This window comes from Protopterus annectens, chromosome 7.part0 (assembly GCF_019279795.1).
Source record: "Protopterus annectens isolate FY-2018-M chromosome 7.part0, PAN1.0, whole genome shotgun sequence".
NCBI lineage: Eukaryota > Metazoa > Chordata > Ceratodontiformes > Protopteridae > Protopterus > Protopterus annectens.
In genome coordinates this window covers 1662221219-1662243726 of record NC_056739.1, presented here as the reverse complement: position 1 = coordinate 1662243726, position 22508 = coordinate 1662221219, and the positions used below count along the sequence as shown (strand labels likewise).

Here is a 22508-nt window from a genome sequence, read left to right as displayed (position 1 = left end):
CCTCACCCCTACCTTCTGCAATACACCATTCCAGTCTTGTTTTAAAATTTGCAATAAAATACCTTTTAAATTGTTCATATACGAGATTTTAATACTTCAATATGATGAGATTTCCATGTGAACCTGTACACTTCTGTGTGATTAAACATATATACGGTGTCTTGCAGTTGACATTCTTAGCTATTACCCTCAATGTACAATAATTTGATGACTACTTCCTAAATAATTCCTTCTGTTTGTCTTATGATATTACTTTTTTGTATTGTAGCCAACAATTGCTGACCTCTTGAATCTGGCCTGGTGGACATCTGCTGCTGCTTGGTAAGATAGTGTTCTAAGATTTAGTGTTTGCCTAAAATAATAATATTCCATTATATTTTTATTTTTAAACACCTTTATTGAATTATCACTTGTGGTATAGGCACATTTACATTTATATAAAAGTAATCAAACTGTATCAACAAGTTAAAATTAACAAACATTATGCTTCACATATATTGCTAGATATAAAATAACCTAAGCAACATCACATAAATTATTCAGTTCCTTCCCCCCTTTTGTAAACAAGAAACATCTTTATTAAACCATCAGTTATGACATACGCAATCATACCGTTATATAAATAAAAACAAATCACACTGACACAATCATAATTGTAAGCATTTTATATCACAGACCTTTTAAGCTATGCATCTCTATAATTACTGAATTGTTTTACTTCTGCTATTGATTTGCAGGTCCTTGTTTCAACAACTTCTATATGGACTGACTTACAGCAACTGGCTTGGATCAGGTATGAATCTAACATTTAGCAAATATAAATACATAAGGAATATTAAGATCGTAGTTGTTTTTCAGTACTGCATCATTTAACATACTTTTAAGGTCTAGTTGCTTTCTAATTATAAGGCTCTTGTCCCAGTCATCAATCTTAAGTCATTTTACTCAACTGTTCCCTACTAATCTCTCAAATGAGGGGGAGGGCAGTAGACAGATTAGAAATCACAGATATTAGAATTATAGGCATTTGGAGCTTTTTAATTATACAGAGTTAGTTTTGTTACATGTTCTCAATTCCCTTACAAGAGTCAGCCAGCATTCATTTCACAACATGACAACAATTTGCTTAGCATTTGTTTACCTTTCCTACCCAGTGTTTTAGTGTCTTCAGGTATCATGCCATAATCTAATAACAAAGAAGGAAACTAGAGTGATCTGGTTTCCTGAATGTGATGGCACTGAATGTGACTGAATGCTGGTTGTCAAATGACCTAAACAAATGATTTGTTTTTTACATGCATCGTTGGTATCATGATTCTAAGGGTTGTAGTTGTCTTGGAACATTGGGTCGCACTGTACTGTTTTTCATCAACATTACTGTCTAATATAATGTAATTTTAGTCCCACTTCATAAAGTTTTAAAGCTTCTATTGTAAGACTGTTCTTGCATTATTAACATTCATTTAAATATTTCAGAACTGTAGCTAGTTCATCTGCCCCCCCCCCCTGTGCAGTCCTAGAGTACCCCCCTCCCCTGTTTGTGATTTGAGAACCAGAAAGAAGGTCTTCTCCAAAGCTAAGGACCAAAAATAAAGCAAACAAACAAACAAAAGTCCTAAAATCACAGCAGAATTCCAACACAAAAAAAAAAAATAAACTAATCCATTTAAAGCCACCATGGTGTCAGTTAGCTGGTTATTTGATTGCTGATAGTGAACTCTTACCTGATCAGTAACTCCTTTGTCATGCTGGCTGTGTCTCCTGTTTTTTTTTTGTTCAGGATAGCTGTCCACTTTCACACTCTACCTACAGTATTAAAATGTTTGATGCATGATTTCAAAATAAGGACATTTAGGTTGGAAGCATCTACAAAAGGACATTACCTGCAATAACCCTGAACCTACAGTGTTACAAGATGTAGAAATATTACTTTTTCTAACGTATAGTTTTATAGTAGTGGTAGCAGTGGTGAGTATTTATTATTTTCACATAAAGGTTTTTCTTGTCCATTATGGAACTATTTATTTTGGCATATGTAGCAGAAATTTTACAATTCAAACCAGGGCCAATTAGTTACATGTTTTTGCTGAATGGCTTTGCAATTGAAATATGCCGATATAGCTACTGCAGTGGTTTTTTTTTTTTTTTTGTCATCTTGCATTGCTTTTTGTACTATGAATTGTTTTATTCTCTTGATGTTAGCTGAAAAAGATGATGATAATGTTATGGTTTGTTCATAGATACTTGACTGGATTCTAAAGTGAAACTGTGAAATGAAGGAGTACATACATATGTGTTAGTCCACCTATTTGCTGTTTTTTTCCCCACTGGGCAACACATGAGAAATAAATGTCAGTTGCAGATTTTAGTGTTGTATAATTCACGCCAAAATGTGATTGCTTTAACCAGCTACACTTGTCTTAACCTCTTAAGCCCCTCCCTATCCTTATCTCATTTCCTCCCAATCCTCCCTGCGTCCACTTAACCCTTTCACCACCTCAACCCACTTAACACCCACTAATATCAGTCTAACCCCTCGAAGATGTCCAAGGACAACTTGGTTTGTTGCCAAACTTCATTTCTCACCTGCAGTAATGACCATGCAACACCCCCCATCACTACTCATTGACAAAGCAGCCACACAAGCCAGAAATGTAGATCAATGTATGTTCACTTTCCATTGACTGGCAATAAAGATGATGTTCTAAAGTTGGTGATGAGTGAAGCAGCTGTGCTTCCAATTACTTTAAGGGAGAAATTAGCAATATGCGATAACTAAAACTATAAGACACAATACCACCAAGTCTTTAGTCATTCTTTATAAATGGCACTAGGCAGTCAGAGTTTCAAAACCAACTACCAACCCAGAAATATTTTTTGCCAATCTTCCACTTATGCTCAAACCTACAGTTAACATCATGTTATGAAATATGCTTCAATTATGAGTCCTTGATGTTTACTTCAACAAGTTCATAGCTTCCAGAGTTCAAGTCATCAAGTACTTTTCCCAATGAAAACTTTTGTAGGAAGGGTTTGTTTTTTTGCAGGAACAAGCCCCCCTGTACGCCATACGCCCACAACCCCACAAACATATCTACCAACTCCATGATCACACAAATACTGAAGAAAGGGACATTTCTAAAAGTTAAATTGATTGTTGCCAGACCACAGACAGAAATTGCACCAACACTGGTTTCCTGTGGAAAACTGTTCAGCATCAAATCAGTTGAATTGGACTGCAAGAAGCATCATCTACTTTACATCAACAACTTACATATACAAGACTTGGATCTAAAAATTAATTGCATACCTCAGTGTCTCCTCTCAAGTGTGTGTGCGCGCGCGTGTGTGTGTGTGTGTGTGTGTGTGTGTGTGTGTGTGTGTGTGTGTGTGTGTGTGTGTGTGTGTGTGTGTGCTTCTTTTCAGAGGTAAAAACAGTTCATACATGGGTTGCCTTTAAATTGTATTCTTTATCTTGTTTCTTATTTTGCGACAACATCTGGCTGCCTACAATGATGTACCATGTGTACATTGTAAGCATTATGTTGTAAAAGAATACCGTTTTGGGCATACTCCTTTCATTGCAAGTTTTATTCTATCATTTGCTTATGCCACATTATAAATACATGCAAGAGCTAATTCTCAAAGGATTACGTCACCAATTCAGTAGTATAGTGAAGAGAAGAAGGAGTTTCATTTTTTAGTTGAAGGCTCAGTCACGTTCGGAGTCCTGGGTTAGCATAACATTCTCTCACGTAATGATTTATTTTGGTAAAAGGTTGAACAGTAGTTTCTGTCACAAGGAAGATAACATAGCGGTCAAGAATCAATAGGTTAATAATGTCTTTTTGTTAAACCTGGTTGGAGCTTTGAAAACATACTTGGCTTCAGTTTACATTTCCAAGCATTGTTCTTTGGCCTAGCTCAAAGGATGTTTGGTCACATCAGTTATAAAAACTATTAGCATGAATAGTTTATATTTATGCCATCAATTATTTTGGGTAATACACTATGATTAATAAAGAATATAGTTTACTGTTGGCCAGGTAATATTATACAACCCTTCAAATTCATGGACATAACAACCTCTGAAAATGTAACTTTTTGCAGAGTTCTAGACCAATGATTATTGTGTCACTCATTTTCTGTTAGTTGTCTCCAGGTTCAAGAACGGCCTTACATGCTTCCTTTAGTCATTATTTGTTTACACTGTCTTATATGCTAGCAGTTAACTATCACAGTTTTCTTTGCAAAGGTCTGAGGAAGCAGCTCATTAGCAGCTCAAAACCTTACTAGTGTTGACCTTACTAGGGTAACTGCATCCTAGTCCTTGTATTCCTGTCTGACAGACCTTGATAATCAATGCCTTCTGCCTGACTTTCGCTTATGTCATCGTATTTCTTATTAAATGGATTTCATTATGCCGTGCGTTAATGTCATTGGAGGAAATAAAATAAGCTACATCTGCAAAAGTTATCCTGTACTGAATGGGGCCCCATTAAGTGAGAATTTTCTGCAGAGAAAATTCTGTTGCTCTGTGAACCTTATGTATGTAATGGCATGATCAGAACTCTAATTTTAGAGTCAATGTTTAAAGTTCTTAGAGCCAGACCTCAAATGCTATGATATCATAGAGGTCAGAACAAAACTCTTAACCTCTTAGAATAAGAATATGGAAAAAAAACATACATGTTGAGGGGATAAAAGCCCCAAAATAGGGGCACTTTTTAAATATGCTCTTACAAACTTGCAATGTTGATAGAATAACAGGTTTTCATTACTATGAATAGTCTGAAGGGTATGGAGACTGAAACTCAAATATATGTCATTATTTCCTGATTTCAAACTGTAATTATTTGCCAGAAAAACACAATTTATGAAAAATGGACCAAAATATGAGGCAAAAATCTAGATATTCTATAAAAATCTGAACAGTTGAGAGGTATGAGTCTGAAACACCACAGTGTTTGCACAGAGAGTATATCCTTTTCAAACTTTGGCTCTGTTCATTGACAATCCACTGCAAGGACCTTTCTGAATTCTATTTGTTGCTTCAGAGTTTCCATGGCAGTGTCTAAGCTCCTGTTTTAAATAGTCTGTAATTCTTGTGGTCATCCTTCAAATGCTGTGATATTATTTGGAGAAAGAAGAAAGAAAGAAAGAGAAAGAAAGAGAGAAAGAAAGGAAGAAAGAAAGAAAGAAGAAAGAGATAAAGAAAGAAAGGAAGGAAGGAAGGAAGAAAGAAGAAAGAGAGAAAGAAAGAAAGAAAGAAATGAAGAAAGAAAGAAGGAAAGGAAGAAAAACAGCTCTGACTGGAGTGTTTCTGCTGTTCTCCAACTGTACTGTTCTACTGAAGGGATCGTTTTAATGTTCCACAAGGGACCCCAGAAGACTTGCTATTGTAAGCCTGATAACCATAACTGTGAGTCCCAGAATTACAGATACACACACACACACACACACACACACACACACACACACACACACACACACACACACACACACACACACACAAACAACAAACAAAAACTCCATTGTCAAATATTGATGTTCTCTGTTTTTGTAGGATTAATCCCCCTGCACTCTCTAGTGTAGGGGTAGACCCCACAAAACTCCAAACTTCATGTATGTATATAATATGGACGAATATGCTAGAAGTCCATCTTAGTCCTTTGATGCTGAACCACTGCACTCTGAAACCTTCTAGTTGTCTCCTCAGTGCTCTTTCCTGACAAACTGCTCTTCGCCTTCCAAATGGACACATGAGTATTACTTCACTCTAAACTAAAGGTGTACCATGAGGATCAGCAGCATAATCACATCCCAATGTGGCTATGCAAACTACCAGCTTCTATAGATGGTAACTCTCTACTAGCCAACCTACTGTCTTACAGTGTCTCACAATGTCTTATTATCCTTCCAGCCTGTGGTTGTGTGCCCTATCTGTAGGTCATAGCTAGTTAGTAATTGTGGAGAAATGCATCTTAGCCAATATGTAGCTGTTTCACGTTTTCACAGTATACTATGCAGTGTTTTGATGCCATGCCCAGACTTGTAACCCTTGATTCACTATATATATTTTTAGCACCATGAGCCCATTAAATTGTAATCAAGCTAGCTTCAGTTTGTCACCAGTCTACCAGGCCACACTTGTGACCAGACATCCCAGTGGTTTTGCTTCTGGAAAAATATGTCAAAATAGCTGAAACTGAAAAGGAAACACGGCCTCAGTTATTGAGTTGTACTTTCAAGGTTGCCATTTTCTGGACATGTAATATTGTACCTAATGAAAGTTATTAATTATTATCTCATCATCAGACCTACTCTTGCTGATACTGCCAGTTCAAGCAGTCATGGACCAATAACTGTCCTTTATTATATAAGAAGAATTTGACCTGCCTTTCATTCACTTCCTACCTCCACAGCAAGCCTGTTACAATGTGAGCAGCAGCTCCAAAAATTAAGCACTGCACATCTCCTCTGTGACCCATGTTTTGGGAGCAATTGTGTAATAATTAATTAATAGGTCTTGGAATAAAAGACAAATATTCAGACTTGCTTATAAAGATTATTTGACATTCTAGAGGTTATTGTCTGAACACAAACACAGAGACAAACAAAAAGCAATACAAGGATAAGAATCTGGGAAAAGATGTGTTTTTGGTTGAAGTTAGATTTTTGAAAACAGGTTCAAAATGCACTTAGCTGAGCTTTAATGAAACTACATTTTAAAATTTTGAGACCAAGCCATTAATAATAGAAAGGGTTACAGAAAAAGATTAGCCAGCCAGATAACAATTAAGCAGTGGGAGGAGATATGTGACTCACATAAGCATGCAACAAAATCTAGGTATGTCATCATATTTTGGTGGATGTTGAAGATGTGACTCAGAAGACTATGGAAGGTGGCAGTGTGTCTTCTGGAATTTGTTCAGACTTGCAAATACAAATTAGTACTTCAGGACTTGGCAGATAGATTGGATGACCATAAAATGAGTATAACTAGGAATCTGTTTCTGTTAAAATGAAGTTTAAGATTATGGGGTTTGATTTTTATCAATACTGTACTTAATCTTACTCCAGATGATAGCAAAAAAGTTTGTTGCAGGAAAAGGGAGGACTAGTGGATGTCCTAATAGAAAGACATTATATAAGATTATGCAAGAGATTAAGCAGTACAAATTTGTTTCTATAAGTGGGAACAAAAATAAAGTTAGAATTTTGCTGGGTCAATGTGCATCTGTGATACCTGACTAAAATTGTAATCAACAGCTTTTGTTAATTTTATTTGTGGCGACGCCTTACCGGGAAAAAGCCGAAAGACAAACAACAACAACATGCAATACTAAAACATAGATGTGGAAAATGTGTGTTTGTCTACTCCAGTTTATATAAGCACAAGTTCTTGGCCTGACCTACTGCATTAGTTAAACAACTAAAATAACTGGCCACCTATAGTAGTACTGTAGATTAGCTACCTTTGCTAGTAAAAAAAAAGTGCACCATTCATGAGAACTACACATTCTGTATGATCGATTTCTCAGATGTAATAATAGTGTTGTATTGAAGATTTGCTCTGGGATTCCTATGCAGTATCATCTAACCCCAGACAAGTCTGGAACTTGTATATCTGTCACTCGTTTACAATTATGTCACTGCAAATGCTGACTCTGTGCAATATCCCCTACTATAGTATGTTAGCTCTAATCAGGGATGGAAATTCTGATAGTCTTTTAGGGAATGTGTGTCTATAATGTATGAGAATGAAGAAAATCACAGCAATTGTCTAAGACTGCCAGACAAAAAAAATCTTCATGCATGCGCTATAGACACAGATGAAATGAGTGCATGCAGAACAACTCTCTGGTCAATAGGTCAAATTGTATGATTAATTCAGCAAATATATTCTTAGTATCTTATTCTTGTTTCACTGCTTAGACGATGGTAATCTTCTGCTCATGTTTTGCACCACTCAATGGTACCTAATAATAAATTTATGGGAAAAAAATTTCCCAGACCTACAATGAGGCTTCTCAGTGAAAGCACTTACCGAAGAGTTCTAGAAATGTCTGACATGAGATAGGCTATAGAGGGACCTAGCTTGTACATATAGATATAGGTAGACAGTTACACATGTGTTATATATAGACAGATACATATACCAAAAACTTCCACTTGAATGCTCTTGAGAAGCCAACTTGCCAACACAGGGCTCTTGGATCATCTTAGATCTTTTTGTTTGTTTGTTTGTTTGTTTGTTTGTTTGTTTGTTTGTTTGTTTGTTTGTTTGTAGAAACTGTTCCAAGTTAGCAAATATTGCATGTTATAATTGAATTACCTTGCACTTTATGTAAAAGGTAAAATTCAATACAGATGGTTGAAGAACAGATTTTTATGGACTATTTCAGGTTATATAATGCAAAAGTACCTCACAAAGAGGATCTTAGGCCTTAAGCACTTGTCCTATATGGACAGACTCAGAAAACACCAACTATTCTCTGTCTCATATCCCCTACTTAGAGGCGATCTCTGCTTGACTTACAAAGCCATGTCTGACCCAGCTCTGCTAGAAATGCTACATTTAAGGAAATCCCAATCACTCCACACCACACGATCCAGAGTCCTCAACCTCATTACCACAATCAATCGAACATGCTGGAGGGACAGGTTCATAACCCAGAGACTGCCCATGCTATGGAATAGACTTCCCATACATATCAAACAGAGCACCTCACTGGCCCTCTTCAAGAGAAATCTTGATTGGTGGATGGGAAACAGAAAATTCACCCTGCAGATCACTCCGGTGGCTATGCTTGACAGAGGCACAGGGAACTAAGGTTGGGTGGTACAATGCCAATGGGTTAGGCTTGTTAAGGCTTCAGGGCTATTAGCCTAGTACACACCTATGAACCTATGAATATATGTACTCATACTAGTAGCTGACCATCTCTAGCTGTGTACTAGGTTTAATAGCCATACTTATAATTGTATTGTATTGTATAATAGTAATTGACCATATCTGCTTGTAGACTAGGTAAGTAGCTATATATGAAGTAGTAATACTGACTGTAAAACACTAGGAACACAGTTCACCATGTTTTGTTATACAGTATGGAGACATACAATTTTGCCTATGTTTCTGCCAGAAAATGCAATGCTTTCTAGTTGCACTCTAATATTTCTGGGAGGCTGTACTAGTTAAGGCATAAATGTTGTTGGGAGATGTCTTGTGACTACCACTCATGGGACTGTTTTCAACTCATTGGCTGTTGTTGCTCTCTTGACACTAATGTTATATAGAAAGATATATTGAATGAAGAATTGTACAGCAGATATTACTGTACATAGATAACACTCGTAAGAATATAAAAACATGAAATAGCAAAGAAAGTGAAACCTCATCCTAACCTGTATTTCTTTTTCCTGTCCTGATAAAACAGAAGATGTTATGGCTGATAGCATGGAATACAAGGAGACTAGCTGTACCATGAAGCAAACTCAGTTCTACTTCAGCACCAGCAATGCATCCTATGAAAATATCATTGACTGTAGAAATTGTTCCAGGTTAGTGACTTAGAAAATTCCATTGATTATATGGGTGAAGGTGCAATTTTTATATTGTCACTATGTGCACTGGTAAGGCAAGCTGGGGGAAACAAATGATTTTACTGAGTCTTTGAAAGAGGTTGGCTGAAATGACTCTTCAACCACATTAAAACATTTTAAAATGTTAAGTTGATCACAAAAATGAGTAACTTCAGTGGGAAAGTGCTATGAATTATTAGTATTACACACTTTTCTTAACCTTATAAAAGCTTTTTTGATATACATCTCCATAACAAATGTTATGGTGCTGTTGTTAAATAGAAATGAATGCTTTGTTCAAACCAAAGCATTCTCAGCTACAAGATAAAAGTGTATTTCACTTAGTCTGATATATCTTGGGTAGATATTAATTAATTGTAGACCTTTATTTCATTATTCTCCAATACATATTCAGAAATTGATGTAACGACAAACAGCATGTATTACTGTATTACGATATCTGTACTACAGAAATTTAACATTGCTTAGCTATGGTCAGAGGATATTTGTGGTTGTAAGCTGCAAATTTATCACAATTCAAAATAAAAGCAAAAAATATGTACTTAAATCTAATATTATTATTTGCAGGCTTTTCCATGCACAACGGATTCCCAACACTAACCTTCTCTTTGTAGTGGCAGACAAGTTAAACAGTGCATGCAATCAGTGTGAAGGTACTAAGCTTATTCAAGAAGAGGTAAGATGTATCCTTTCAATGCCATTAAACTGTCATGAGGAAAACAGTTGGAGTGATTATCCTGTATTTTGCTTTCCATTTACCAAGGGGTTTATTCTCATCTGCAGTGAGATGTTTCTCCATTTGTTTTACTATTAGAATGCAAGAGGGAAAAGATGTATGTTAAATCTTGTGTTGTATAATGTAAAGCAACACTACAAAATGTTTTCCCTGACAAACTTGCTCACATCTCCCTCTCTTGCTGTATTTTCACTTGAATCACTTTCTTTGAAGCTTGTCATATCGTATATGTGCTTCTTTGTTATACATGTTATTTGCTTACTAAAGTTAGTATCATTAACTGTGGTCGGCCTTGGTGCTTTGTTTGTGGAGTCTGCATGTCCTCCCTGCATCTATGGAGTTTCCTCTCACATTCAAAACACATGTGTCTGGAGCATGTCTTCCTGGGCCTCTACTAAAAATGGACTCTGTCCCAGTCAGACTTTCCTGGTAAACAAGTGTCAAGTTAAAAAATATTCTTCTGCCTATAAGACAGTACTGTAATGCATATACAAATGAAATTATTAAACTTATGGTAGCCTTTACTTTCATGAGCTAAGTTAACTCTTGTCACCTAGTTGATTACATTTGTTTAATTTTCATACTACTTTCACAGATCAGGTTTTATTTCTAAGCTTTAGCTGCTATTTAACCATATGTTATGATATGGCATTCATTGTGTTGAATATCCACTGGAGGCAGCAAGTCATAATAATGCTAATGAAAGCTTTTTGCTGTTGTGGAAGTGGAGATGGTGAACATTTAACATAGATCTAACATTATACTCCTAGCAGTATGCTCCTACTACTATAAAAGTACTTATTTGTATGTAGGAACCATGAGACAGAACTTACATCATAACGGGTACCAAACAACTAGGCACTCTGACAGTTAAAAATGCAAATGTGTAGTAATACACAAATAATGTATTATTTGATTTCTTTTAATTAGGAATGCAAAAGGTGAGCTGCACAGTTTTGCAGCAAACCAAGATGGGAGCACACTGGAATATATGCTTCTTTTCTACAGCAAAAAAAATTGTTAAAATGTCCACATTTCTGTGCAAAATGTCAGAAATTAAAGTAAAATTATACCCTTTTACATAAATTTATTTTTTGTCATTGAATGAGTGCACTGTGATGACCCACCACTGGACCAGTAATCAAGGACCCTCAATCCTCACTACTGGCAATGGTGAGGGATGTACAATACATTGGGAGGATGATGGGTACACACACACAGTATTTCCAGATGCAGCTCTCTGCATCAAGTGCAATTTCCCTTAAGGGCACACAGAGACCACAATCAGTCCAGGGCTGGTTTCTCCATCTTTGTCCAGATCCCCAGTAAGACTATCCACTGGCACAGCTATAGACTGAGTCCTTAGCCAAAGTTCCAAGCTAAGTCCTCCAATACTCTCTCTGACCAAACAGGGCTTCGTGTCCTGGCCCTAGTAGCTGACAAACACATTCTTGGAGATTTATTTTACACACATACATGACACACACACACACACACACACACACACACACACACACACACACACACACACACACACACACACACACACACACACACACACAAACACACACACACACAAACACACACACACACACACACACACACACACACACCTGGCAAAGACAGGCACAGGTTTACTAGCTATGCCCCCTTCTGCACTGACTATAAGGTAGTTAGTTATCACTGCCACTAGAACCTTTTGCAAGCTACTTTAAGGTCCTTAACAAAGGGTGTCCAATTTTACTGTGTAATATTAATATTAATACAAATGGTAGTTTGACCAAGAGCAATGCTATTAGGAATGGAACACACTGTGTCACCAAATAAATATGCAAATACTCTCAAAACTTAAATATCTCTACAAAGATTAGCCACAATGAAAGGTTTAAATATATTTAATAATGAATAGTAGAAGAACAAGAAAATACTAGGTAAATATTCACAGTGATATCAGTTCAAATCACAGTAAATATTTAAAATAACATCGAAGGACATGTTCAGACAAACAAAAACAATCCCCAGGATTCATGAAGCTTGCACCAGGTGCAAGCGTAGCGTTGGTGTTCCAACACCAAATATGGCAGGCGACTGATCCAGGTACGAGCTGTTTCCACGTGCACTACCTGCGTACGCTATGCCTGCACAGCTCCCGACCCCTGTATGCTAATTACCCCATTTGCAGCATGCAAATGATGATATTTAGCAATCCAGGAAGTGGTGCAGGCATAGTGTAAGCATGCAGAAATGTAAACCATAAAAAAAACAGTTTACCTTTTTGCAAACATAAAATTGGAGCCATGACAGCCAGCCAACAAATATATTATATTGTTAATATATGCCAATGGCTAAATATATAGCCATTGGCATAAAAAACATGTACAAAATATAAAAAGAGCATTTAATTTAATTTTTTGCACTATCGCGAAGTTTAAGCGCAGGGCAGTGGCATGCAAACAGGATTGCAAGGAAAATAGAAAAATATAGAATAAAACTGCAATGTAACACATATCATGATTTTCCCATAATAGTCAATGGCAAGCATGTTACACCACACCATGGTGCAAGGGTTGCTAAGGGTCTATGACAGTGTTTTCCATGGTAGCTAGGAATTATTAGGCAATGCCATGCAAATGAGAGGAGTAATAGTGAATCACAGATTCCCTGCTGGTGTAAGGATGCACCTCACAGTGTAGCGTTATAACACCGAGGTGTGCCCTTGAGATAGAAATGACATCAAGAGAGGGATGTGTCACCTTTACAGTAAGCAGATTGGAGCATTGCTAAATCGGTTTTCCTGTAGCTAAGCAAAGCTGCAGGAAAGGGGTGTGTTGAACTGGCTATAGCTTTGCTTAGCTGAGAGCACACAAGGTAACCGAGTATGCATGTGAATGGAGATTAAAATGCTCTTAAATTTGGTAAATGGGTATGCGCAGCGTGCACCAGAGCTAAAACAGGAAGGATATAGGAAAAAAATACGGAAATGCTGCAGCAGGGAAATTGGAGTACAAATAACTAATTAACACCTAGGAACCTACAGTGGGCCATTGACAACAGCTAACAAGGCTGCAAGCAGCTACCTGCAGAACAGGAAAGGGGAGGGGCTGTACTGCAAAGAAAACACTAACGTGTCACAGCAGAAAAAAGCAGATTTGCATTATATCAGCTACAAGACACAATTTGCAACACATGACTGGGAAGGGAAAGTACAAAACAAGAAAGATGGCAGGTGGATGCATGCCTGATAATGGGAGGGGATTGTGGTATAAAAGTGAATTAAAGGGCAACAGATTAATCAAGGCAGGCAAGCATAACTCCACACTAAAGGACCCACACTTGCAGTACTCACTGTAAAACCCATAATTAAGATACTCTGCAGCTGGAATTGCTCATACACACCCAATGATATCAGCAGTATCCATAGCACAATAGTATAAAGTGTGAAAGCACCTCACACACACTTGTGTATTCCCATACACTCTGCACCATTGGTGTATACAGATGGGGAACTTTTAATATGCCATAGCTTTGATCCACCAGCATGTGTTGGAGACTGAAGGTGGTGTGGAGAATGATGCTCACAACCACCCCAGGCACCAGAGGAGGAGAAGAGTGTTCAGACCCAGGGTAACCTACCAGGAGCTACATGATCTGGAGATAGTAGAGTGTTACAGAGTGGACAGGGGCACCCTGCAGCAACTTGTGGAGATGTGCTGGCCACGCCTCAGAGCCAGAACAAACAGAGGGGAACCCATCCCAGTGGATATGAAGATATGTGTAAGCCTGACAATACTAGCTACATATACCTTTCAAAGGCCAACTGGGGATATCATGTGGATCTCACAGGCATCAGAATCCAGGGTACTTCACCAATTCCTGGATGCCATGTTACCACATGCCAATGAGCACATATACTTCCCCCGAACACAGGAGGAGTTGGCCAGCAATATGTATCTCTTCCACCATGTGGCAGAATACCCGGAGGTACTGGGTGCAATAGACTGCACGCACATACACATCAAGTCACCACCCAGTGAGCAGGGTAGGTGCTACATAAACCACAAGGGATACCCCTCCATCAACTGCCAGGCCATGTGCAATGCCCAGGGCATTATTATGGATGTGTGTGCTGGCAGACCTTGAAGCTATCACGACTTCCACATCTGGCATGCCTCACAGCTGTATCAGGTATTTTCCAGGGGGGACATCTATTATGGCCACTTGGTGGGGGATCCTGGCTGTGCACTGGAACTGTGGATGATGACTCCCATCAGAAATGCACACACACACCCATGCAAGAATGCCATATTGAGGTACACGCACAAACCAGAATCATCATAAAGCATGTGTTTGAGATGCTTAAATCACAGTTCCATTTCTTAGATATATCTGGTGGAGCCTTGCAGTACTCTCCAGGCATGTGTGCCCACATCTTCATAGTATGTGCCATGCTGCGCAATATGATCCTGTGGAAACAGCTGCAGCAGGGACAGAATGGTGAAGACCCTCACAGCCAAGCACCATTGCCAATGGCCCCACAGGCACAGAGGTACTCAGACCACAAACACCCTGAGTAAGTCCCAGTAGGCAGACTGAGGTGTTCCCAGTATGTCCATGCCTTGCCAAGGAGGGAACGTATAGCACACACACTGACAGTGCAGGCACCTAGGGACTGACAACTTTCTCCACCTGTACACACAGTAAAAATGGATGGCACACACACAATACTACTTGTATAAAGTCATGTATAGGCAGGCTATTGTGTGCATCCAACATAGGCAGCCCTCAACTATTGCACTCAGAACTGCTATTGGCACAAGGTAAGTCAACACCTGAACAGTAAATTAAGCTATCTGCATGTGCAGATACTGTATTTATAGAGTCATAGGTTCATAGATAGGTACTTGGCTAACTGCCTGAGGGCATTCATAAGCTTAGCCAAAATGTGTCAGCTTTTGCCACTCCATTGATTAATTAACTCTCCCTCTGGGGAGCAGAGCCAATGGTGGGTCCCCTGGGGTGTATCTACTGTTCCTCATCCACTCTTCGAGGTTTATCTTGAAGAGTGTTAGTGAGGGGCTCTGTATAATGTAATTAGGGATGTAGTTCCAAAGAATGGCATTGTTGTCCAGCAGATATCATCTCTGAGTAAACAAGATGCCACTGAGTAAAGCAGGAGTTTATTCAGTCTGGCTGCATAGGACATATGTTTGAGGCCAGTAATCCTTTGGTGAGGTATGTTCATGGACCTTCCAGCTGTCGGAAGTGTCTTCTGAGGTACATCCCAAATGGGTTATTATACTCTATGGTGGGACTGATGAGTGATGAATAAAGGAGCACTATATCCTCAGTATGTCTAGATGTGAACCCTTTAGTAGTCAGATGGCCTACATAGAAGGATGTCCTAACTACTTTGAAGATATGATTGTCAAAGGAGAGATCACTATCTACCTTAGTCCCCAGATACCCTATTACCTCATCGGTATTAAAGTGGCTGCCACTTATGTGTTAATATGTGGGTGTTTAGTTTTTCCAAAATGGAATGACAATGCAGTTTGTGGCACTTAGCTGGAGTCCATGACTTTGGCACCCTATGTCGATCTCTGTGAGGCCCCTTGAAGGATGTCTGTGTCAGCTGGACTGTCAATTGTGGCTCCCAGTTTGCAGTCATTGCCAAACATGGTCTGCCATAGTCCACCTGTGTTTGCCTGTACCTCTGAGAAGTATATGCCAAAAAGTAGGGGTCCCAGGACTGAGTCCTATGGGACACCAGTTGTGACTGGTTAAGAGTTGGACCTGGAGGCTGCTAGTCTTACCATGTGGGCTCTGTGTGTAAGCCTGTTGGCAACCTATCCTGTGATGTATGCGTTTATGTTTTGGCTGGTGAGGTTATCAATACCTGAGTGGGGAATGGTGTCAAAAGCCTTGGTGAGGTCCAGGAAGTATGTGTGAACCACCTCTCCCCTCATCTAACATCTTGATGACTGTCTGTAAGATGTCAAACGGGTTCAGTAGGCATTATCTGCACTCAACCATGCTGACCTGGGTTGGGTCAAGTGTTTGGAGTTTACCAATGTCTTTGTCAATGAGTGCCATGAGGATGCACTCCATAGCTTTGCAGACCAGGTTAGTCAGGCTTATGGGGTGGTAGTTACCATGGTCAGTTGTGTTTCCACCTTGGTGGAGTGGAATAACTGTTGCTATGCGCAATTGTATGGGCATGTAGCCTGTGTAGAGGCTGAGGTTGAAAAGCTTAATTAGGTGTGGGGTTAGTTTGTCTTGTAGTGTTTGCAAGATGCAGTCTGGGACACCATCTGCCTCCACTGATGCTGTGTTTTGCCATCTGAGAGGGACATTTCTACCTGTGTGTCTCTGATGTCTGGGATACTGTACTTTCCGGGTATTGTTGTGGGCTCTTTAGGGGACGACATTTGCACTGAATGTATCTGCAAGGGTGCTGGCGATATCAGTAGGGTCAGTATATTTCGTGCTGTATTGCACCGGCAAAGTGCAAATCTGTGTGTTACCACTTAGATCCTTGACATAGCCAAATAAGGCTTTGTGGTTATCTTTTGAATCCCTGCCTATTTTCCTGTTGATGTTGGCCTTGGATGATTTCATGACGGACCTATGTTTCTTACTAATACTGGTCATGGATGTCTACCCTTCTTGGGTTTTGCTGTTTTTCTGGACTACTGTCCTACTTCTGTTGTACAGCTTGTTTATTGCAGGGGTCCACCAGACTGGTGTCCTTGTCTAGGAGGAGCGAGTCTTGGCTTACCAGTGATGGCACGATCCATACATCTTTGTAGGTGCTTATAGAGTGCATTTGTAAATCTTTCTGTATCTTGAGCAGTGTTTTCCCTTAGCGTGGGGGGGTGTGAATCTTTCCACCTCTGTCTATAGTAGTGTGAATTTAGCTGTAGGAAAGGTATTCACTGTGGTTTCTTTGGGTGGGGGAGATGGTTGGGTGTGGAAATCATCAGTAAATAGTTCATGGTCAGATCTAACCAGTGACAGGTTTACCTCTGCTGTGGTGCACCTGTCACCCATGTTGGTCAGTACCACTTTTAGTATGTTTCCACCTCTTGTTAGGGATTTTACCATCTGACACAGAGCATATGAGGTGATAATTTCCAGGAAGCGCTAGGCCTGGAAGTGAGTACTTGAGTAAGTTTCCCAGTTAATGGTAGGGTAGTTGACATTGACCAATACCAGGTTGTTCGGTAGGACTGTCATGTTTTCGACTGTCTCCTAGTAGGAGGAGTGGTGGTCCTGGGTCATGGAGGGTGATCTGTAACAGGCCACAGTTTGCATTGCAGTTGTGGCGGATGTTAGCTGCACATGGATGATCTCAGAGGTATCATGCTGCCCAACTAACCTGGAGGTGTAGGTATCCCTGAGGAATATGGAAACATCCTCTCCATGTCTGTGTCAGTCCATGTTCTGTGGCTGAAATGTGTGGTATGGGTTGTAGTCCGGCAGTGCTGGTGTGCTCTGAGGAGCCTTAAAACAGGTCTCAGTTACTGCACAGATGTTGATGTTGTCCATATGGAGGAGTGCTGTGAGTGTGTGCATGTTGTGATTACAACCCCTGGCACTGAGTAGCATAACCCTCAATGATTTCGCTATTGTGCTGTTTACGGAGGTGGGAATCACCTTTGAGACTTGCCTAAAGAAGGCATTATGGAGGTGCCAGTAACCTTGGCCAGTATTCCAAAGCCTAAGGCTGACACATACAAGCCAGATGGTATTGTTGCATGCATGTTTCCCATCTGTGCTTGTTTCTCATCTTTCCTGTAGGTAACCTTCTAGTAAGCAATAGAAAGCCTTAAACTTATAGAAGTCTTCTAGCTTCCAAGATAAGCTTTTGGAGTGATTATGTATCAGTGTTCTGTATGTTCCTGCTGTACTTAACTGTTTTCTGACTACATGGTAATATTTCACTGTGTATTGTGATCTGAAAGCTTATTCACATATTATGTCTGTGATGGTCTGCACTTTAGAGGTTCACAGATAGGTAGTAGGATATCTGCCCAAGAGCATTTAGAAGCATAGCTACAGTATGTTGACTTTCTCCGCACCATTGATGAAGTAATTGAGCCTCTGTCAAGCATAGCCAATGAAGCGATTCCAGGCAGAGTTGCCTGAAGCTGTTGAAGACTGGGGTGGCGGAAGGTGATATGGGCACTTAGTGGTCTAATGAGGGCATGTTAACGTGAAACATGAACACCATTCAATTTCCCCAACAGGTCTTGCAGCTATAAAACTGGAGGGGCTCCCCTACCCCCTGGCTGTATGGTTCTGGGACACATGATCCCAGGGGTGTATATTCTGTTACCCATTCACACATCAAGGTTTCTCATGAAGTGTGTCAGTGAGAGGCTATGCCTAATGTAGTTAGGAATTTAATTTATTGTCTCTCATTTCATTTGTTATGTTTTTATTTCAAGAGTAAGTGAAGCTCAGTGGGTTTGGCGCCTCTGCCCTTTGGCCTTTGCTTAGCCTAGCTTACAGATAGAAATCATCTAAATAGGAAATAAGCAGAAGCAACGTTAATGTCAATAGTGTAATGGTTACAGCATTTGCATAGTATCTGTGCATTCCTGGTTCAAATCCCAATAAAATCAGAGATGTTTTTCATTTTAAAAAGTATACCTTAACCAAAGCTTGCATATCTAGGTAGTATTCTTCGGTATAATAAACATTTGAAACACCCATATATACCCATGTTTGCTGGAGGGTAAAGTCAACAGAGAATGTAATGTTATGTAAGCACATAGTGAGATGTTACTTCACTGAAATGTATATATCCTGAGTAGTTAGCAGATGTAGCCATATTTGCGTGCACAGGTTATAAGTTTTAAATTTTGTTTAATTGAGTTTAACTGCTGCTTTAATGCCACACAAAATCTTTTAAACATGCTTACAACTGCTTAAATGAGCCTTATTCTGGAGTAAAACACATTTTTAAAGCATCACAGGTGTTGAACCCTGGACCATTCACACAATAGTCATGGGACTTACCATTAAGCCATCCGAGCTTTATACATGCGTCATTGTCTTTAGACTACACCTTATACTATAGGCATTCCACAGTACTGACCACAAATGGGACAGTCACTTTGTGTATATATGTACAGTACATTGCAATGTACTGTAGTTTGTGAATCAACATATACAAGTCTACGTATGTATAACTGTTACAAATTAATACTATATATATATATATATATATATATATATATATATATATATATATATATATATATATATATATATATATATATATATATATAGATATACATGTCAGTGATGTCTGCACATAGATAGAAATAAATATATATATATATATATATATATATATATATATATATATATATATATATATATAAAATAGAATAACCAAATGAAGAAAACCACAGTAGGACACAACGCTCCTGTGCTCAAAAATAAAATGATAAATAAATGTCCACAGCACATACAGGAACAGACAGCTGTAATCTCCTCAAAAACACGTCCTCAGGTAGTGATAAAGAATACGTTCATCTAAGAATAATCCAACTCCACATCACCATAAAACAGAATCTTTATTCATAGGAAGTGAGCGCTTTCACCCGAAGGCTTTGTCAAACTTTACATCCTCCATAGTCAGTGGAATCTTAATATAGTATAACATCAACCCCACCCTAACAGGATATTAACATACTTAATCAATCAATTAAAACCAGAAATATGGACACACCTTCAAGCAACAATAACCCCTACTTAAAAACTTCTAAAACTTTTACAATGATTCTAAATCTAAATCTAATAATACATAAATATAAAATATAAAAAATGGCAAACAATCATAATGTCGTTCGTTATACAACAATGTATAAGCTAAAATCACTAAATATATTACATATTAATACAAAAATCAGCTGACTTTAGGTTTCATCAGCCTCCTCTTTTTCAAAATAGGGTGAATTTGTATCTTATCATTTAGACCTGGTGGCTTATCCGCTCTACAGCGGATAATCCAGCGAAGCTCACACTCTTGCAGATAATTATCTACATCACCTCCTCTAATACTCGGATGTATATGTTGGATAACAGAAAAAAATAAAATAATGTTCAGCCCCAGAGATCTTAACATGCTTAGCAATGGCATTATTATCAGAACCTAACCGTGTATGGTAAACATGATCCCTGATGCGCTCCCTCAACTGTCTGCAAGTTTTCCCAATGTAGAAGGCAGTACAGTAGGGGTTATTGTTGCTTGAAGGTGTGTCCCTGTTTCTGGTTTTAATTGATTGATTGAGTATGTTAATATCCTGTTAGGGTGGGGTTGATGTTATACTATATTAAGATTCCACTGACTATGGAGGATGTAAAGTTTGACAAAGCCTTCGGGTGAAAGCGCTCACTTCCTATGAATAAAGATTCTGTTTTATGGTGATGTGGAGTTGGATTATTCTTAGATGAACGTATTCTTTATCACTACCTGAGGACGTGTTTTTGAGGAGAGTACAGCTGTCTGTTCCTGTATGTGCTGTGGACATTTATATATATATATATATATATATATATATATATATATATATATATATATATATATATATATATATATATATATATATATATATATACATACATATACTTATACATATATATATATCTAAAATTAACCGCACTCAAAAAAATGAACGAAGAGAAGACATTTTAACTAAGAAATGAACTTCGTGACAATAACAGCATTCAAAAAATAGTAAATCACACCAACAACTCTTGTAGTACTTTAGCGCTTTAGTCTAATTTATTATCAGGACTTCTTCAGAAAGACATGTTTCATAACTGTGAGCAACCATTTTCACTTCCTTTAAATACATTAGTTCTAGCAAGCCATTTAAATTAACAACAGTTCCTTTCCAATAGTAAAGTGTGAACAGGCAGGGTGCTGTGTGCATTTTCATTAACATTACAATTGCAGTTACATATGGTAAATTGGTCAGACGGTAATAGGTTTGTGGTGCCATGTGCATACTAATAGGGATAGTGTGCAAAAAGGGATTGTGTGGACAAAAAAAAAAAAATTATTAAAAATATGGGGGAACTGGGAAGGATGAGAGTCATGCTGTGATAATTCTAATATAAACATGTAACTTATGAGTACCTGCCTCCAAAGGTAAGTAAAGGAGTACACGGAGAAAGGTGGAGGAGTCAGGTAGAGAGTCCTACTATGCTTGTGTATCAGTGTGTGTTTAGAGAAATGTGTGGGTATGCCACCTGATGGGGGAGTGGGAGGAATGCAGTGTGGACTTGAGGGGGGCTATACTATGACTGCAACACACTGTCAGTCTACATGACCACTATGACTGCAACACACTGTCAGTCTACATGACCACTATGACTGCAACACAAAAAATGTAGTCTACTGTGCTTTCTGCAAATACTGCGGGAATTTCTATATTGGCAAAATGAACAGAAAGCTGAGTAGCCATATTAAAGAACACAATGCAGCAATACACAAACAGGACAGTTTGAATGCCTTGGCAAAACACAGTGCTATTTGCCCAAACTTCACAGGATTCAAATTCACAGCGCTGGAAAAAAATAACAGAATTTGTAGGGGACATGGACACATTCCTGCAAGTCCAGGAATTAAAATGGCATATAGAACTGAGAGCTGATGTCTATCCAGGTCTCAATGAGACACTGAACATTAAATGTGTACTTAAATGGTATAGAGACTGAAATGTGATAGGGTTTGAAGAATTGTGAAAGAGGGTTTGAAGAATTGTGCAAGAGGATTTAATATGTTTATGGATTTACAACTGTGCAAGTGAATATAATGTGTTTCCTCGCTCTCTCTGACTTTTGCCTCCCCCCTAAACCCTACACACATGCTCCCAGTCACCAGGCTAGCCCCCGCTGACCCCACCAACAACCCCCCCCGGTCTCACTTTTCATGCAGCCATTCAAGGGGTGATACCATCCGCACTGACAGTCCTCTGGGGCACTCTATTATTCATATTCTCCTACCCATCAAACCCCAGCTCCACACTCCTTGTCATGGGTGGCCCCCTAACAAACCCCCCCTCAAGTCCACACCACATTCCTCCCACTCCCCCATCAGGTGGCATACCCATACATTTCTCTACACACACACTGATATACAAGCATA

At 38.8% G+C, this 22508-nt stretch overlaps 1 protein-coding gene across 1 annotated transcript in view; it reads left to right on the top strand.

The window, feature by feature from the left end:
* The window catches only part of CACNA2D2 (calcium voltage-gated channel auxiliary subunit alpha2delta 2), a 5241953-nt gene that overhangs the window by 5125050 nt on the left and 94395 nt on the right, over positions 1-22508 (top strand). Inside the window, exons 33-36 of the mRNA XM_044078189.1 lie at positions 269-321; positions 738-793; positions 9441-9564; positions 10174-10289. Of these exons, the coding sequence (XP_043934124.1) occupies positions 269-321; positions 738-793; positions 9441-9564; positions 10174-10289 (349 nt within the window). The remainder of the gene's footprint in view (positions 1-268; positions 322-737; positions 794-9440; positions 9565-10173; positions 10290-22508) is intronic.